Source organism: Cinclus cinclus, chromosome 12 (genome assembly GCF_963662255.1).
Source record: "Cinclus cinclus chromosome 12, bCinCin1.1, whole genome shotgun sequence".
NCBI classification, from domain to species: Eukaryota; Metazoa; Chordata; class Aves; order Passeriformes; family Cinclidae; genus Cinclus; species Cinclus cinclus.
The window spans coordinates 13,759,395-13,780,209 of NC_085057.1; the positions used below are offsets into that span (position 1 = coordinate 13,759,395).

At 38.2% G+C, this 20,815-nt stretch overlaps 1 protein-coding gene across 1 annotated transcript in view; it reads right to left on the bottom strand.

The window, feature by feature from the left end:
- Window positions 1–20,815, bottom strand: part of CACNA1D (calcium voltage-gated channel subunit alpha1 D) — a 167,911-nt gene that overhangs the window by 14,987 nt on the left and 132,109 nt on the right. Inside the window, exons 34-43 of the mRNA XM_062500851.1 lie at window positions 16,615–16,653; window positions 16,068–16,196; window positions 15,270–15,335; window positions 14,733–14,824; window positions 13,348–13,507; window positions 12,015–12,142; window positions 11,811–11,907; window positions 10,581–10,683; window positions 9,389–9,490; window positions 4,521–4,651 (exon numbers count right to left, since the gene is read on the bottom strand). Of these exons, the coding sequence (XP_062356835.1) occupies window positions 4,521–4,651; window positions 9,389–9,490; window positions 10,581–10,683; window positions 11,811–11,907; window positions 12,015–12,142; window positions 13,348–13,507; window positions 14,733–14,824; window positions 15,270–15,335; window positions 16,068–16,196; window positions 16,615–16,653 (1,047 nt within the window). The remainder of the gene's footprint in view (window positions 1–4,520; window positions 4,652–9,388; window positions 9,491–10,580; window positions 10,684–11,810; window positions 11,908–12,014; window positions 12,143–13,347; window positions 13,508–14,732; window positions 14,825–15,269; window positions 15,336–16,067; window positions 16,197–16,614; window positions 16,654–20,815) is intronic.

The window sequence follows — 20,815 nt, forward strand, 5'->3', positions numbered from 1 at the left end:
AGAAGAAAAAGTGTGAGCTTCCAAGGGACGTTGTTATCGCAGCTCTGGAGATGGTTTTGGTGACAATATGCAAGTTTAAACAAACTGCTGCTGGTTAGCATTTGAAGTGTCCTTTTCTGAGTGAGGAGAAACTTGAAACTTCATGGCAGAAAGGCTTCCTTGACTTAACAGCATGAGCAGATAATCATTCCCTCTTCACTTTCTAGGCTGCTGCCTCCTCTCTGCCATGTACCCAAGCAGCAGCCTGGGTTAGGCTAACAGCAAATGCTACACCCTTGAGCAAAACCTGAGCTCTGCAGAATAAAAATCACCCTGAATGAAGTTACTGTGAGTTAGAAGAGGAATTCCTCCCTGCTGCATGCTCTGGCATACACAAAGCAAATCTAGTTTTGCCAGGATCTCTGCTCTAATTTTCTAATTCAACCCAAACCTCCATTGTTTCTTCCCCTGCATCAAACAAATCTCAAATCCAGTGTCAGGAGCAGCTGCTTCCTTTATTGGGGTTGGGTGGAGGCTCTGGCCCCTAAGCATGAAGGGGCTGCCAGGAACATTCTTGTGACACAATTCACAAATTTTGGGTTCATCTAACCAAACAAAACTCAGGGAAAGGATGCAAGTTTCAGTTGCACGTGTTAAAATGCCTAAGTCTTCATGACACAAAAAAACCTATTCTGTATATTCTATTGTTCATTCACCCTGAAATTAAATGCTCTGTCTCTGAAGATAACATCTTGTAACAACAGTATTTTTACACGTGCTCTTTTGTCAGCCTTCCTGAGACCACAAACTGGATCTTTAGCTAAGTTATGTGGCTTCCAAGGGAAGATTTATTCCCACACCTGGTGAAACAAACTTATTAAAACAATACCTGTAGGCCACCAGAAAGTCTCACTGGACCTTCTGAGCTCACAGAATTTTACCCTGTGTTATCAATTCTCTTCAGCTAACTAAAGACAGTGAGGATGGCTCCCTGTCTTTCATACTACAGTTTTTCCTGGAAGTGCTTTTCTTGCTGAAAACATTACTTTTTATTATTTTGAACTCTAGTTGTAATATTGTGGAGACTTTTTTACAGTTGTAAAAATCTTTTTCATCTTGCATGTAAAAGTTCTTAAATTTTTCCACCTCACTTTTCTGCCTATGTTAGTATAAGTCATTCTATCAGAGGCAACAGCATAAGAAGTGCACGTTTTAAAAAGTTTTAGCTAAAAGAAAGGCATCCAATCTAATATCCTAAGTGACAACTAAAGGACTAGCTTAAAAAAAAAAAAAGGGGTGTAATTCCCTTAGCAAAACAGGGCCTTAGGCCATTTGACAGCTACAGGGTTTCCCTTCAGTATATTCAAAAGTACTGAATGAAACAATTGCAAAAAGCTCAGCCTTCTGAGCATGAGGAATAAAAGAGGGCAAAGAAATTATCTGTTTATAAAAAGGTTGTTTCAGTCTCATAGAACAGGGAAAATGGCAACATTCTTTTTTTTTTTTGCCCAACAGTTATGCTTTGAATTACAACACCAAGGGTTCTGTCACAAGGAGCCTCCTGTCTCAGAGGGGCTGTTTACTCCCTGAAGAAGAAAAGTGTGACATGGCCAGCTGCAGAACCAGCAGGATTGTAAAGGTTAGGAAGGGACTGTAAATCTTGAGAGCATGTTTTCTTCCTCTCTTGCAAGAGATAGGAGATAAGGAAAGCCAGGCTAGATAATGCAGAAACTGCAGGGTTTATTGGATCCTTAGGAACCATGTTCTTCAATGATTAACTAGTTCTTTCATCCCAAGAGAAAGTCACAGGTATCAGCAAACATACAGGAGCATTTATGGCTCATAGGGCTTTTGACACAAATTAGAACAGGTGACATTGCTTTTATCTGCTGGTTTGCTTAAGGATTTTGCAGCATGACAACTGGTCTGAAATGAGTGAGATGTGAGCTAGAATATGAAAATACAATTGCTCTTTTTTTTTTACCAATAGAAGAATGAGATGGCTACAAAGCCTTTTCTTATTAGCCTGGTAAAAGTGCTTTCCTCATGTTATTTAAAGCTCTAAGCAGCATGCTGCAGTGCCACAACAATCATCACAACTTCCCCGAAAAACTGGATAACAGACTGATACTGCATGGTTCTGCTTTTCTTAGTATACTGTTTACCAGAGAGCTATGCAAACATTAATTTACCTAGAGCATTTGAGAGAATAAATGGAAAAACATTTACTATTAGCTCTCCAAGAACTGAAATAATATTTTCATAGTTACAAGGTTTTCATGGATCATCTAACAAAATTTCTGTACTTGAGACACAAGCTGGATCATGTGCCCAAAAATTATGCTACCAAACTGGTTGATGAGAGCAAAGGCTTTTGAAAACTTTGAAGATTTACAAGGATTTAAGCTTTGGACAAGGCCTGGAACAAAGAAACTGAAAATGGAGACACCCAATTTTTATACATTATAAGGACAAAAAGATTCTCTGTGATCATTTTTACTAAACTCCCTGTAACACATCCCACAGGACTATTCTCAGGGCCATTGATCACAAAAAATCAATCACTTGTTGAAGTAGAACATCTCTTTTAGCAAGATATCCAGCTTTGTTTTAAAGCTGCATCCTCATATAGTTAATTATTCTAACAAATACAGCATTATGAGTTTGAATTTGACATGCTGTAGCTTCCAATTTAAAATTATATTATTAATTTATATGCTGGACTGGGCTTTTTTTTTCCAACCATAGGTTTCAGGTCTCTTTGAAATAGTATTTCCATTTTTATTTGGTCAATGAAATTGAGTTCCTACTGATTTGTTAGAAAGGCAAAAGCAGAAAAGAGGAAGATGGGGGAAAGGAAAGCAATAATCTTCCCATTTACTGACCCGGCTCATTTTAATACCATGGGAGCATTGTTTTAATCAGAAAAAAAATGTTCCATGCCTCAAATCCAATTGGCCTTTGCAGATTTCTAGTAGAAATTCATGGTCTTTTTTTAAATTGAAAAATATTTGCCTAAGGAGAGAGGAAGAGCTGAGTCTTTCCATTTTTCTTGCCCTCTGTCTTTGCCATTGAACAGGACCCAGAGCCTGATAATAAACGAGAGCACACTCACATTTGAGAACTCAGTGGTTTTCTCTACATTCTTATGTGTGCAACTGCAAAAACACAAGTTGAAACCTGCAATACTGAGGATCAAAACCAACTCTGACCTCTTTATGCTCAATTGCTTCTGCAGTAAAGAAGCCTAAAAAGTTCTTCCTGAAAATCCAACATCTTTCACTGCCCTCTCAACTGATTACAGCCTTTTTATGAGTTCCATTACCAATAATCTTCTCTTCTTTCGTGGATGCAAATACAGTTCCTACATCCCTGGCAAGCCAAGTGGACAGAAATACACAGCAAGGATCATGGTGAATCTCTCCCTGCTTGCTGCATCTCTTGTGCTTGTGGTGATTTGGAACATGATGGGAGTCAGAGCTGCCAGCAGAGACATTCTTAGGAAATGGGAATGAACCAAATTATCCACTGAACACAACAAAGTTCATTTTGCTAAACTGAAGTACAAACAAACAAGGGTTTAACAAACAGTATCTGAATCAAGTTCACACAGTTTTCTTTTAAAGGAATTTTCAAAACATATTCCTAAATTTTGGCATCAGAATAAAAAACTATCAGAAATATAATTTATAGTTTGTAGCAAACTGCTAATCATTCATTGAAATTCACAAATTCCCAATCCAATAAAAATGGTGCAGTATATGATGTCTGGAATTATTTGAAAACAGCTTTCCATTTGCCTGTTTCAAAGTTCATCCTACAAAGGTACCAGTGGAAAGAAGTGGTCAGAATTTGCTCTTTAGATCACATGTACTCTATGGACTGCTTGCTGCAGGCCTGTTGAGAGACTGAAGGCCAAATCTATTGTCCTGGTTTCCATGTGATAGCTTGTTTTAAGAGATAGACAGAAATGTGTGACATTAATGCAGTATGTTAATACTTCCTATTAAAGGAATCAATGGATGCAAAATTCAGAATTTACAAATAATAAAACATGAAGATACTTCACCATATCTTAAGTGGAAAAGAAAAAGAAAAATGAGAATTAAGAAAAATGATACTGCATAAAAACCTCTTCACTATGAGATAATGCACAGTAGGAAGTTCCCTGAGAATTGGCTTGTAGCATTTTAGGTACACAAGAAATAGAACAGTTAAAGTAAAACAAAGAACATAAATGATAGCTCAGAGCTTTATTTATCCAATATCCAGTCAGCAACTTTAGACTGTGATTTACCTGCTAGACTTGCTAAGAAATTTCATAACTATTGCTACTGTTTGAGTAATCCATAGAGAATAAGTTTTTGCACTTACCTTGTTATAGACAGAACAGCAGGATTAGCTTTTATTTTTCTGATGAATAAGGACCAAAAGTGACCCAGCTAAATAAAATCCTGGCAGCATAGCACAATCATCAACATTCATCTACCTGCTATTTCAAGTAAGCTCACAAAATGGTTAGTTAAAAACAGAAAAATCACCTGCAGAGCAATCGTGGTGTTCTTCGCAGGATATTTCCCCACCAGTCCTTGTTCTTTGCGTTTCTTGAATTTCCTAAAGTAGTCCTGTATCAGGAAGGTGGCATAGAACTTCCCCACGGTTACCTCATCATCTAAATGAACAGACCAGACAGATCTCTCCCAAGTCAGCACATTTATCAATAGCCTGTACACTCACAACTGATCTGGGGGGGAGATGATGGGTGCAACAGGTACTATGCTTTTCCAGCTTACAACAGTGGAGCCTGTAAGGGGCTCAAAAGCAATGTTTCAGCAAGCAGGTTTGGCTCAGTCAGTTAAGTGAACTCCTCCTAATAAAAGACAAAATGAAATACTTTACCAAGACTCATGTACTTCTAAGTAAATTGGAGTAAACAGATTAAATAAAATCTACTATGTGTCAAATACACTGATGTTCATAAGAGTGACTCTGCTTTTTTTTGTCACTGCTGAACCAAATTGGCTTGTCAGTGTATGTATTGGATCAGTTCTGTAACGCTGAAAGGAATAAAAATAACTTCCATCAGTGGATTTAGTACAATTCAAACAATAGGCAGACAGCCAGGGCAGTAAAATGTAGCATTTTTACAGAGTCACTGTTGTGAACAAAATCCAAATTGCAAAGTTTCCAAAGCCCTTGTGAGAACACCAAAATCACCTGGTTCACAGCAGGTTAAGAATGAATGGGCCTGTTTATGAGTCCATTGAATCATTCAGCAAGTTTGATGTCTCAGTGACTAAGGCTTGCCAGAAAACTAGAAACAGTTTTCTATTCAAAAACATTGCTTTTGTTGTCACATACTTTTTTTTCCCCCTAGAGTTATCTGTCATGAAGTTCCATTTCCCTTCCTGCTGTAGTGTTCAAACTCCTCATGTTTTTCAGTATCCAGAGGTAGATTTTGGCAACAGGATTTCCATCTCCTGCTGCACATAAAAAGGGTCTGGTGTGGTTTAGGCATCAACTGTTATTCTGCCCAGTCATGACTTGACTGAGCAAGAAAATCTAAAAAGCCCAGACATATTTTAACACATTTCTGTTAGAAATTATGGGCTTTTTGATTAAATTTGATTCAAAGAGAATGTCCACGTATTTTATCAATCATATATGGAAATATATCTCACTAAGGATAGTATTTGTAGTACTGTTTTTACCTGTATAGACTGTTTTTTCTAATTTAAATTGACTTTGCTTCTTTTAGAGACTTGCTCTCATCACAGAGGGTGGTGAATCTATTCCATGGACAATACTTTTTTAATCCATTTTTACCTCTCTATTAAAATTTATCTTAAAATTAAACCTCTACCATGCAAAATCAGCTCCTCTCATTATAATGTCTGAAATGGGCTGTATGCATGTGAACAAGTAAAACAGTCTTTAACTACAGCGAAAATGCACCCAGAATGTCTTCTCTCAACAGTTTGTCTTTAAATATATCGAAACAAAAATAGTTATAACAGTTGCTTCAAAAGATACTGGTTGGGAGACCAGTCTGTCACAGGAAATATCTTAGCATAGTGAAGAGCCTGCTCTGCCAAACTCTGACAACTCCTCAAGGGTCAGAGCCTCCCAGTTCCTGCTTGGAAAGGAGGAACTAGCAGGAAATCCAGTCAGGAACAGCTCACAAGAAAAGCTTACCAGCACATGGATTCCATCTCGGCAACAAAAAGCTTTTAATTGACTCCATGAATCTCATTAATAAACTTTTTGTGAACATTTGCTTTGATGTTCACCTGTAATCATCCTTTGCAGCTCTTCAGGAGACTAATGGTGCATTGTACTAGGATGAGACTTCTTACACAGCATGCACTGTAAACTTGCCTTCCCTAGTTGAGATCTGCAACATAGCTCTGGTTTAACTCCCCAGATAAGCCTTTCCCCATCCTCCATACTATTCCATTTCAAGTATTTGAACAGAACTTCGAAGGAAGTGAGTGAGCAAATGGCTCCCAGAAAGAACAAGCACACAGAAGTGACAGACTCAATATAACAAACACTGCTACGGTCACACTCAGAGCAGGTCTCACGTCAGGCCAGGACACTGCACCACCACTGACTGTGCCTGGGATGACACCACCTGTGAAATACCAGGGTGCAGGAAGGAAGGGCCCTCGTTGATCACTCTGGACACGCACCAATTTTTCATAAGCACATCAGACAAAGGCACTGCCAGTTTGCTGGACTGTGTGTGCCAGTCTGTGTGCCCACGGGGCTCGTGTGTGTCACAGGCACAGCCAGGCACGCTGCAGACACGAGCACACAGGGACTGATGCCTGGCCAAGGGGAGCCAGCCTTGACTCTGCTTTCTGAGTAGCACACGCACAGCCAGATATAGACAGGTATAGGAAGGCAGCTAAGCATAGCTGATCACAGAACAGACAAATCACTAACTACAATTAGTGATGGCAATAGGAATCATTTCAAAAGGGAGCTCTTGGAAGAGGCAAAAGGTACTAGGCAGGATTAAATGGATTTGCAGGTAGAGACTGGGAAGTTTAGAGAATACAGGTGAGTCCTTAGTGAGTTTTATTTCTCCTGCTCTCTAGTCTCATTTATTCATCAGACATTTGACTGTCATTCTATGTTTTTGCAAAGCAGTTTCACCTTTCTATACTGAAAATGTGTTGCTAACTATTAACAATCTCACTGAGTTATAATAAGGAGTTATTTAATCAGTACCAAGAATTAGCTGTTTATCTCTAGCCCATCTATTTATAATCCAAGGTGGAAAAAGCCTCTGCTACACAGATTATTTTCATCCATTCTTAAATAAGTGTTCTGGAGACAGAGCCAGGACACACAAAGGACCCAGCATTCAGTAATATCAGCACAAGCAGTACTGGAGCAAACTACTATAAAGTGCACCTCTCAATAATTTTAAGTGCAAGTGATTGTAACACATTGATTTTGAATATTTCGTTGATTTATATAGAAGAGAATTCTCCATCTCTTGTGGAGTTATTATCAGCTGTCACTGGTGCTAATTCACAGACAATTTTCCATTGAATATTAAATATCAAAACTAATTTCTACTGTATACTAAGCTATTTTACCCTCCTATGGCATACGAATGTAAAATATCTGTATTCCTCTATTTTCTTAAGTGGTTTACAATATTTTCAAATTTCAGGTAAATCATAGCAAGGTCCACAGAGGAACAAACTGGAACTGAAAATTCATAAGTCTGCAGGACTTCCCAACACATTCCCATTTGTACTGAGTTGCCAAAGCCATCCTATTTGCTACCAATTGATCACATCCAGGTTTTCAGCCTTCCAGCTACACTGAAGAGCTACATTTGCAGAATAAACATTAGCAATGAATTTTAGTATAGCTGAAAATAAATACACAGCTTATACTCAGCAATGAAATGAAGCTCAAGTTAAGAGTGAATTACTACGTGAGATTAGTTCCAGGAATGTAATCTGTACAGGTTCTTTGTCAGATTGATTTAGGCAGGCAGAGCTCGCTATTCTGAAGCATGCGTCTCCATTTCAATAAAAATGTAGGGGAATAAACTTGGCAAGAGGCAACACTAATTCCATGCCACCACCCTAAAACAGAATTGCTTCAGAATATTCGGAAAGACCCATAGTTGAAAGGAACAGAGGCTGCAGAAAAAGCTCAAGCACATAGTTACAACAATAACAAAGCGATTCATCTATGCCATGCAAGCACTTAGGTGTAAGGCTAAAAACAACAGAGTAGAACACAAAAGTTGTTTTAAACGTGCAGTATCAGTTCCCCTTTGGAAAGCCAGTTTAGCCAGATTTTTGGCTTCAGCCCCATTATCCAGCAGCCACCCCACCAACAGCAAGTGGCTCCTCCTAGCACAGAGCTGCTGCTGCTCCTGGGTGATGGCAAGAGCAGTGCAGGCAGTGCTCCTCCTCCTCCTGGCACTGAGCATCCCCTTCCAGGCCAGGGGCTGGAGTCTGAGCAGTCCTGGGAGCTGCTGTAATGCTGTGAAGGTACAATAAACTACAACAAACACCAGGGGATTACAGTGGGTCCGAGGACTGGATGTCTGGGTAAATATACCCTGGGCATTAGTGACAGAGACAGATCCTGCACCTTTAAAACTTGAAAAAGCAAGTAAAAAACAGTCAACCTAAACCTACACTGCAGCGTATTAATAAAAATGTATGTATTGAAAAAGGCTAAATATATATATCAGGATATATATATTTACAAAGAAAGAGTAACATGTCATTTTATTGCATGTAAGAACGTTTAATAAATGTGCCTTGTAGTTCTCACAAATGCTTAGTGTCATTAGAATTCAGATATTTCTTTAAATGGGCCATATTCATATCTCAGTCCTATTGACAGAAATCTGAACCATTTCCATCATCTGTGGAACGGCTCTGGTTTAAAATAGTGAAACTGAGATAATTTAGCTTCTTGCTTTATTAATTTAGCAAAAAAATTTAAGCTGGCAATTAATTTTTTTCCTCACAGAAGTATTCAATATATACAAGCAAATAAGCTATAATGTAGCATAGTACAAAACATGGTGTTTTGCTCAAGGCATTGAAATCAAGCTAGTTTATTTTGCTGAATGATTTGAAATCAAGACTATTCTTAGGTCTAATAAGGTATTTTTTCAAGCAAGTAAATAAGCATACTATTTTTCTCTCTGTCTAGTTTTGATCCAAGCTTCCCTTAGCAGTCCTCTATGTGGTGTCTATTGCAATAGGATATAAGTGTCTCAATATTTATTTTGCTATCTTTTTGTTGTCCTTAAATCACATTATGATTACAAAATTCAGCAGTTTTATTTCTTTGGTTCCTGACACTCTAGAAAGACCAACATGAACAGAGAACAGCACATGGCAGAGTTTATCAGACTGACCGCCAGCAGGAGGGACAACTTGGTCAAGTAATTTCATGCTTGTTTTCTTCCATATTTTTTTTATGACTGCTCTAAGTTCTTCATTGGCTTGCTCCAGGTTACCTGTGGCAAGGAAATGGCAAAAAAAGAGGATGGCAATTATGGTTCATCCAGCTGCAGTGAATGATCCTTTGGTTATTAATTAGCTGTATACAATTAAAGACTGATAGAGATCCTTTAGGGGCAAGCCCATGCTATGTGATGTAGCAGAAAATGCCACAACCAAAGAGAAAAAAGACAGCAAAGACAGCAAATTTCTGGTGCTTTCAAATCCAGCTCTGGAGCACTGCAGAGGTCACAGGTGACTTCCAGACCTTGGCCTCACTCTCTCACTCCTGCTTAAATTGTCCAGAAAGTGATGAGCTGTTCTTTACAAGCCACTTCTTCCTTGAAGCAAAGCTGGGCTCTTATTTACTTAATCACAGTAATTACTCAGTTATACAGGCTTGAAAGTTCAAACAACTGAGTACTGAGCAGTTTTTAATCTCTTGCATTGCTCACACAGCAATTCCTGAGGGGCCTTAATCTAAGTTTGTTATAGCCAGTGGAACCCAAATTCTCCTGAGAACAGTAGAAGAAACAGAACCAAAAGCAGTAAAGGATGGCAAAAAAAATTGAAAACTGTGTAAAAATAGAAATATCTTTGAAGCAACCCACTATTTTTAAAAACCTTTCCCTCTTCAATGTAAATGAAAGAAATCTATTCAACTCATCCAGAACTGGCCTCAACCAGACTGGAAATGTTGCTTTCAAGCATGCAAAAGTTGCAGCTGCTGCACTGTGGGATCCAAGGCACTGAGCTAAAGGTAATGAGGAAGGAGCACCTGTTTGGGCAGGAAGGGAAATTCATTCATTTCTTGCAGTAGAACTCCTGCTGTGCCAGTGCTGCACATTTTTCTCTGACCAGATGAAAACATAGAATAATTTCTGAGATATCTTTGGCTCTGGCCTCACTATTCCTTTCCTTTTTATTTTTTTTTTTCCTAACAAATCATTCCTAGCAACAGTGAATACAACCCATGAACCAAAAGCAAACCGGATCCAGTGAGACCAGGGCAGCCCTACTCACATCCAACAAAAGCAATAAACTGTAACTTTTCCTCATTGTGCTTCCTGACAAGAGCAGTAAAGGCTTTACAGTGAAGAGCCTTACCTTCTGTTTTTATCTTTAGAGCAGTCCTAACCAAAGCAAATAAAGTAGCATTGAACATGACGGTCCCATCACTGTTTAGTGGCATATTCATGGCTACTAACCTCTGAAAAGGAGAAAAGGAAAACAAATTTTGATGCTGTTCTCTTTGAAAACAAAAATCCTGTAACATTAATTTTTGAAAAGCTGATGTATTCAAAGAACAGTATTACTGAGAGGAATATAAATTATGTAAGTTCTTCACAACAAAGTTGAGCTTTCCATTCTGGCTGTGCATAATATGCAGTAATTAAGGACAATATTGCTGCTTTTCTATATTACACATGTATGTTTATACACAAGTTAAAACAGAAGTAAGTACAGAAGATTTCCAGAGTTATTTAATGAGCTAGCTTTCAAACACTGGAGCCCAGTTTTTGACTGTCACACTGTGCCAGTACTAAGGACAAATTCAGTTATTTGAGGGCAAGCACTCCAGCTGCAGTTGTGTCCCAGGCTTCCCAGAGGCTCCTCATGCTCCATAAAGAACCAGAGCACCAGGAGGGAATTGTCTCGGCCCATTCATCCCTCAGGTAACTCTTCAGTGATGTTGTGACTCTCTTATGCCAGCTACACTGAACTGCTGTGAAAGGAGCTTTTCTCTTTGGGTCAGTCCATCCCTGCATCAGAGTTCTCCTTCTAGAGCAGCACTGCTGTGACCCTGTCTGCCAAAAGCACACCACTTCATCTATCAAAACCTTTTCCTAATGTCTGACTTGGATTTTCTTCTATTCTAGTTTAAAAGCATTACTCAATGAGTAATTGATGCTAGCATGTAGGTGGATAGAGGTTTGCTTTAAGTATGCCTTGTGACATTGAATTCCAGCCCAGAGGTTTACATGCCAACTTTACCTATTTATAACACAGATTTACAAGGAACCCAAATGACAGTACTGTTATAAAAATTCTTCAATAAACAAGTTTGAACTTATTCCCAATGAAATGGCTAAAATCTCAATACCTATAATTCTGAAGTCATCTAATAATGTAACAACCATTCAGCTCCTTTGTATAGCTTTGCAATTTTTATATTAAAATGCCATTAATTACACAATTTGCCTAACAGATTCTGTAACATTTTAAATTCCCATTAATTTTCTGTCTTCTCATTTGCTGCTACATACTGTTACACAATGTTATTCACTCCAGCCTGGTTTACCATCTTCCAGTCAAACAAAATCAGGTGAAACCCACCTTGCAGGCCACTCGGTGAGGGCATAACTTGCCAAAACCAAGTGGTGGCTGAATCCGTCTCAGCAATGTCACCACATCAAGGTGCTTTATCCTTCCCCTAGAACCAACACACACCAGTTAAACATCCACTCCCAAAAAATACACCCTGTTCTGCTTGTATTCTTGTTACCAAATAAATTACATCAGAGAAATTATCTAACTTACTTTGCTTCAGGGTCATATTCTGACCATATTCTTTTGAATTCATCCAAATGATGGGGGCCAAGAATAGACCAGTCACGTGTCAAGTAATCAAAATTATCCATAATGACAGCCACAAATAAGTTTATAATCTAAAAGAAAAAAAAAAAGTAATTCAGAACCATCTTCCTTGATTATTTTGAATTTTTATCAATCCAATATATAGTAGCCAAAGAACTCAAGTAAATCAATTGTTTTTGGCAATTTTGTTTGGCAAATACCACTGAAAACATTTGCAAATTTGCTATTGCATTTAACTAACTGGAAGTCTATCAAATAATGACATGACAAGAATGTGGTTCTGTTTTAGAGTAGTCAACTTTTTTGACACAGGCTATAACATGGTTTTGTTTCTCTTCCTCCATCTACCAGCTCCCACTACACCAAATTGAAGAATGGATCCAATACAGACATTATGACACAGTGTGTATCTCAGGAATAGGGTTCAATTTCATGACAATACATTTTGTTAACACAGAAGGTAATACAGAGCAACAGAACATATGTTTACATCAGTTCACAGAATTTTGTTGGACCATTCTCCTTTTGCAAGGAAACACTGTGAATAGAACAAATCAGTCAGCTTATACCAGACACTCGCAGTGAGGAAAAACATATTTAAATAAATATTTCAGAGCAAATAATCAATTTCTGCCACACATTAGGGTGAAAGGCTATTGTTCACTTTTCATGTGCCACATGTGAGGACACTTGTAGAGACACAAATCCAAATTCTGCTAAGTTTGAACAAAACAAACAGCATTGCTACTCAGCCACAGGAATTGCAGCTCCATTATTAATGAATATTTAATGGTACCATTGAGAAATGCATGAACAGCTATGAAAACACTTCTAACTCAGCCTTCAAACGCGCAGCCAACCACCCTTCACACATGTGCAATCAGAAGAAAACCTCACACATGAGAATTTAGAATCATAGAATAGTTTGGGTTCGTAAGAACCCCTAAAGATCATCTACACCAATTCCCTGCAATAAGCAAGGACATCCTCAGCTGGATGAGGCTGCTCAGGGTTCTGTCCTACCTAACTTTGGATATTCCCAGGGATGGGGGTCATCTACCACCCTTCTGGGCAACCTCTACCAGTGTTTCACCACTCTCACTGTAAAAAACTGGTAGAAAATATAGGATTTAGGATTCTGTATGGAAAAAAACAACATTGCCAAAATATTTTGGATATGGGGTTTTCAGTCATTATCTCAACTCACTACTCTTTGTTCAGAAGAAAGCCAAAATGTCAAAGCTCATTGCTGTTAAGAAGCACGAGCTAAACTCACCAAAAATGCACAGAGCATGTAAAAACTGATAAAATAAATGATAGCAAAATTGCTTCCACAGGTGTATTCTTCCCCAGGATTATAATCAGATTCTGGATCACAGCGCTTCCCAGGCAAACATGCCAGCATGATTTCCTGCCAGGCTTCTCCAGTTGCACACCTTTATAACACCACAAAGATAAATTCAGCATTATTTGATCAAGATGGATTTAAAATTTATTCATTTGTTAAATTCTGAGAAAATACTGGAAGCTGTACAAGCACGAATGTGAAGACAGACTATGAATATTTCAGAGCAGGCACTAATTTTAAAAAAAGTGCAGAGCAAGTTTTAGAACTGACATGCATAATCTGACATTACAGACACATTTTATAAGTTACACTAATGCACTAAGGCTTGCATGTAAAAACTGTAACCCCAAACTGTGATTTACAAGTTCAATGCTTATTGCAGTGGAGTTACTGAGCTCAAAAGCAGTGTATGAAAATCTGTCACAAAATTTCCAAGTACATATTTCTAAAAGATGAACTCTGTGGTTGAAGAAATGCCTCTCTCTAATTTCTGCTATTAATGCATTTTTTTCACGGTTCCATAAAGCCTGTGTACAGTCCCACAATTGCAGACTTTTAAAAGACAATTACATAATTCTGACCTCTTTAGCTGTGTTCACTGTCAAAGGCATAAAGTGACTTCTATCTCAGTGGGTGATGCCTTGGTGCCAGATAAGGAATGTCCTGCCAGTTTTTCCAGCCAGGTGAGTAACAATGCACTGAATTACAGAATCTCAGGCAAGAGACCATTCAAGGTTGTCACCTTTAGAGGCATCCCTGTCCCATGTCATTCTTTCCTTGTTCCAGGACATTTTGAAGCACTCCTGACAAACGTTTTTCTTCTTCCTAAATTCTCCAGTGATGGAAATCCCATAATCCCACCCCATTATGAAGCTTTTCCTATGGATCATCTGGTATTTCCCTTCTCCAAGTTACACCCACTTCAGCAAATGTAAAGAACACTTTAATTCTTTATATTTGCAATAACTTTTCATTTCTTCAAATTACCACACAAGTTGCATTTCTAAAGATACCATTAAGGGCAGAGTCTTTTGCAGCTTTCCCAATGCTCAGACAGATTGATATCTGGGCTGACTCGGTTTGGGCACTGCCAGGAGCCAATTGCTGCCCAGAGGAGGAGTTTCACAAGAGCTGTAATGAGTTTAGGTCTGCATCACCTCATTAGAACCTTGCTGTGCCAAAGGACACAGCACACAGCCACAAACAGGAGGTGCTTGTTGAGATGAATTGATTCTCACTTGCAAACACATTTTGCACATTTTTCATAGATCAGTGAAATGGGATGCACTGAGTGACGATTAAGGTTTACTCACCTGAAGAGAAGAAGCACAGCCTGGGGAAAAGTCTGAAAATTGTTGTTTCTGTTTATTTGATTGTTGTCCCTCATGGCCACTTTCCCAAATACCTACAATAAATCACAATTTTGACTCTCGTTTCAGTGACCTGTGCTTGTCAGAGGCTGTAGGTCTTGCAATCTAAACTTCCTTCAGGGTGCATGAAATTTCAAAAAACCACTTTTTTTACATTTTTTTCATGACAGTCATGTAAGTGCAGTACATATATCACATATGCAAGGGAAAAAAAACCAAAACAAAACAAACAAAAAAACCCAAACAAACAAAAAAAAAAAGCCAAACAAAAATACCCAGCACACCAAGTTCTTCTCTCTTGTGTCCTTTGGAATTTCCTGATCAAGAAAATCAGAGCCAAATAAAGATTTCTCCATTACTTTGAATGCTCTGCCTCATACATAGCACCACTATCAAAGGAATGTTTCAATAAGCAACTTAAGAAACAAGTCTCAGAGAAATCTGTACTATTGATTAGGGCTAAAAAAATTCTCTAATTACCTGCATTCCAATGACAGCATAGATGAAGAACAGCATGGCTATCAGAAGGGCAACATAAGGCAGAGCCTAGAAAGGGACAGGTGTATTGTCTTTTAATAATCTCACACCATCATTTCTATTTCTATTTGCAAAAGTAATTTCTCTGTTCAATACTGATTTTTCCAAGGTTTTTCCTCCTATGCAAGTGTTTAAAATGCTACTAACTGTCACTCTTAATACTTTGCTGCATGCAGTGAATACCAGCTTTATTGCACTTTAAAATATTTCTGCCAGCAATCCATAGGGAAGGATCATCTTTAGAATTTTTAATTTTATTTTCGCTACTGATTCTGACAACACAAAAATACTTCATTCTATACAGTTACAGGCTATAATTGACTTCACATTCATCAGTTCTCAGGAGCAATGATTCAAGTATCTGTTTTACTTATGAAATTGGTTTTATGTAAAATATGTGTTAAATTCTTTTCTAGTAATCTAATAAAAAAGTGTGGAAGCATGAGATCTATGCATGTCAAATCTATCCCATCTCTTTTAAACATGCCAAATATTTTTTATGGAAGTACCACAGAAACCTCACCCTAACAGCTAATATCAAGTGTCAAAGAATGACCCTCAGACTCACAGAAGTAATTGGTGAAATTAATTTTGGCATCAGTATGGAAATCTACTTAAAGATGTCGTTATTGATAACTTTAACTTAAAAAAATATTTTTGCATTCTACAGGGTATTGCTTCATAAAATTTGGTGCATAAATAGTTGCAATTATGAAGCAAATTTTAATAAATCGTGCTAACCTGAAATGACTTGATAAATGTCCAGAGCAATGTTCTGATTCCTTCTCCTCTGCTCAGCAGCTTCACCAACCTCATCACACGGAAGAGACGGAAAAAAGTGATGGAGATCCGAGCGCTGTCCTCAGAGTTCTGAAGAGCATCATGGACAAGTCAAACCAAATACAAACTCAAACATGCAACACTTCCAGAAAAAGAACATAAAATGCAAAGGTGGAAGAGGTAAGATTTGGAAATGTATCTTGAGGGCCTGCTCACCTTGATAACCATGATATGGAAAGGAAAAATTACATGCTGAAAACACAGGACCTGTAGAAATGCTTCACACACCACATGCATTTCCAAGTTTTCTGCTTTGTTAATAGGATCGTATTGGGTTTGTTTGTAATAGACTCCAATAGAACACTGACAATGAAAGCAAACCACTGCATAACACCTTTGCAGTCAGACAGGAATGAAAAATACAGAAAAACTTGGTGGAAAAAAGACATGGCAAAAAGAATAAACTCAAGTATAGGTAAAACCACTGGGGTCACTTTACTGATCTTACCCCAGACTCATCAGTTGTGACTGTTTCAGTTGGCTTTGGCTTTAAGAAATTAAGAACATTAAATATTAAAATCAAATAAATGATTAAAAAATTTAGCTTAACCATAAGTAAAATTCAAAACATTTTTAATTTCTAAATGTAAATTAACATCTCTCAAAACTCAATATATGTTCTGAACAAAACACTAATTCCCTTATTAAACCATCCTCTTATCCCCTCCTGTTGGCTAACTCATTCTAAAACAGTTTTGGCCGACTGATAATAAAATCTGCTGGTATAAAACATGTTTTAAAGATTCAATGGAAAGTAAATACAAAATAAAATATCTGGTCCTATGTAGGCTGAAAGAAGTCAGCCATCAGTTTTTGCAGGTTGTATGATATCATAGCAGGAAGCCCAGCTAAATCTCAGGAAAAAACTTTGGGGCCAAACTTGCCTTTCAAGGTCCTTTTCTGCTCTGCCCTTTTTGAAGATTAATTACTCCATCACTGGAATCTAACCATAGTCAAGGAATTGTGTCTTCTATCACCCCAGGACAAAGAAGGACAGACAACCATTCTCAGCCCCATGCCCTGAAGGCTGACCCTGCCCCAGCAGTGCACCTGAGGAGGCAAGACTTGAACTCTCTGGGCACACCTGAGCTGAGCTAACAGGATCAGGCATGGAGAAAGGGATCAGGATTTGATTGATCCCTTTGGAACAGATCTGTGCAGCCCTCAGGAGCCACAGGAAGCAGAGAGACACACACAGCTTCTTGTTCACAAACTGTGTGCTGTGAGGAACATCTCACTTTTCTCCTTTTATTCTCTCTGTCTGATTTTGAAGAAACTTCCCTGAGATCCTAAATGGTCATACACTTTGCAGAGCAGGCAGCAAAGCTTAAAAGACCAAAGTTCTCTGCTTGCTTGTGCAATGACAAACTTGCAGCAGCTTCTTCCAAAACTGGAGTGTCTTTAAAAACATTTATAGCACTAGAAAAAACAGGATTCTGGATGTTAGATCCCAGTGATGGGTCTTACCCTCTTGCCTAAAATATCCTCCTTTTAAAGGGGCACCTTTCAACAGCTCCTGTCACACAGAGCAGCAGTGAACACGATGCCCCCCAGAGCTGCTCCCAGCATGCTGTGGATGCACCAGCCTCACTCAGTGCCACACTTCACCTACTCAAATCTCACATACTGCTGGTACTCAAGAGAAAACTTGAGAAGGAAGGGAAAAGAAAGGAGCTGATTCTGTTAAAAATACATTATGCAAATATATTATGGGAAAGAAAAGCAAAAAGAGGTAGTGTTTTTTAAAAATCAGACTGTTATTAAAATACTAATTGTGTTCTCTATTACTTTTTTTCAAAACATATTTAATGAAAAGGCATCACTAGGGGGAAATGAGGTAAAAATAATAGTTTGTTCAATTATGTGCAAGTTACACATGGATACATTACTGTCCTGCCAATATATCAATATATTCTGAAACAAAGAGGTTTTTAACTGTATAGGGGATTATTACTAAATTTATGCATTAAATTAACCAAAACTCAGATCTCCTTGTTAAACTTCAGCAAGCACAGTATTTGTAAAACTATCTGTAACATCTAAACTTCCTAAGAACTTATATAAAATAGATGGAAAATCTGCTGCTAAGGGAAGACAACTGCTTCATTAGAAATTCCATGTATATTTCAACAATTTGAAATAAGATCATCAAAACATAATTAAGGAAAAATTCATTAACACAAACATCATAAATGTCAAAATATCACAGGTCATGGAAGCTATCTTGCCAAGCTACCTACCTAAATCAATCCCAAACCTGCACCAGTGCACTCTGACCCGCACTGCTACTGACTTTTTAGCACAGAAAAAAAGAAATCCTTTTAATTTGAAGCTTTAAAGAAAAGAGGTTTGATTACACCTTCTGCAGATGAAGCCTGAAGTGTCATATTAACCTCTAGTGACTGACTTATGTTGGGCTTGATACTCTCTTAAATAGTGAGCAAATTACTTAATTTGCTTCGGTATTTTGTATGATCAAAAATGGAACATAGGATTTGACAGATAGAGATCAGATTAAATTACTGTATCATCACAAACTGACACCAAAAAAAAAATGAAATGAAATTTTGGGGTTGGCATTTGGGAATTATTCCCACTGTGTTTTATGGGAGCAGGATGGGGCACCAAATAAGTTAGCATCAGTATTAGGATGGCAATATATAATGGGATAGATAATAACAGAAAAAGGATACTTTGGTCCTCCATATTTTTATTTAATCACTTTTCCAAATGAAAAATCAATGAGTTTGCATTATGACTTGGTTATGAAAAAAATTCTTTAAAGTCAGTAAAAACAACATTTTCTTCATATAACTCTCTGAGTAATTACTTCATTCTCACTTTTAAAAAGGCAGAGGTCATCACATTTAAAAATGTGATCAGTTCTACTGGAGCTGCTCTGGAATGATGATCCCTCGTATTAATTTTTGTCAGGAGGTCACTGGAGGTCTTTGTGTTTGCAGAGTGGTGTATGCCCAGGTCTGGCCAATGCACACTCCCCTTACAAATCCCCCTTTCCCAGCTTCTTTGGGCTAAGAATTCCTGATTGCCTGTTTCTCATGGCTGATCTGATGCTGCTGGGGAGTGTGAGGATGTCATGTGCAGGAGATTACAAATTATGGACACTGGGAAGTGCAGGCCAGTAATGAAAAATAAAAACACTCCCTTCACAGAAAGCAAATTGTGCAATAATGCCAAGGTGGAGATAAATGCTAGGAACAATGTATGAACATGAACTCCTGATACAAGAGGAGTTTTTCCTACTGAGGCTGAAAATATTCATCACTGGGCAAGTGTTTTGGATTTGACATTTTATAGTGCATCCAATTTTTTACCCTCTGGCATTTCCCTCTGCTAATACAGCATCTTCGTTTATCTTAATACCATTTTTAATGAAGCTAATGTAGTCATATATCACAAAAGAAAACTTTATTCATAATTATTTTAAAAGGAAATGCTCATCTGGGAGACAATGTTAGTTAATGGCTATATGTGTCCAGCCAGCATGAAGCTGTGCTCAGATCTGGGAAACTGAGATAAAGATAAGACAATATTCAGCAACAATAACAGAGTGACAAAATCAGAGCATCTGCTTCCTAGAGATAAGGAAAAACCAGACACTCCCCAAGCACACAACCTTATTTGCAGCACCAGTGACATTACGTGCATGTACGCTCGCTAACAAGGGGTGCATTTGGATTTTGTAACTTTTGTAGGGAAGCATTAGAATAGACTTGAGACTGAGGGGGACAGGCCGAGCAGAGGGATGAGATCTGCTGACAAGAAGACAAAAATATTACCTGTGGTCAGACAATCTACCTCCAGCCTCCTCTGCCCTCATTTTCCACCAGTCATTCCAGTGCTACTTGGTCCCAAACGCTTTGGGACTGGTTGGTCATTATTAGGATTATTTGTCCCCGAAAAACTGGGACTGTGTGATTCCTAAGATAACAAGTGTGCTTCTATCTGCTAGAAGTCTGGTAATGTCCCAGCTGGAATAAATGAACAGCTTCTGCTTTCCCTGCTCTGATGACAGACACAGTGCAATGAGGGGAATGAGCACGGACACTGCCCTCATTGTTCTGCCTGTTCTGTCAGCCATGGACCAGTTACACGCAGAGCCCAGGCCAGCAAAGCACTTCACAACCACGTAATTTTGAGCCAATCCTTAAATACTTTGAATAGGCAGTAATATATGATTTTTCTCTTTTACTTAATTGAAGTGCAACAGAACAGTTTTGTTCCTCAAACAATCCCAATCCAATCCGATGACCAACCCAGATTTCTGACTCACTGATTAAAATGTTTGCAACCTACTACCAATTTTGGTCAAGTACTACTGCTGCTTAAGAAAAATTTAGCACATTTCCTAACCAGGAACTCCTTGTTACACAAATGTTTGCAACAAATGTTCAAAATACGTATCCTGACTAAAAGAACTTCAGTGTCAAAACTGTGAACGGTGTGAAACAGATTGGATGGTGCATTGGAAGCAAACTCTGTGTTTAAACAAAAAATAAACATGGTGAAAAACAGTGATGTTAGTAAATGGTGCTGGTCAAAAGCTTCGTTTTTTACATATTGTGCCAAAGGATCCAAGAGTATGTCAGAACAAATGACACATGATGATAATTGTCCTCATCACCATA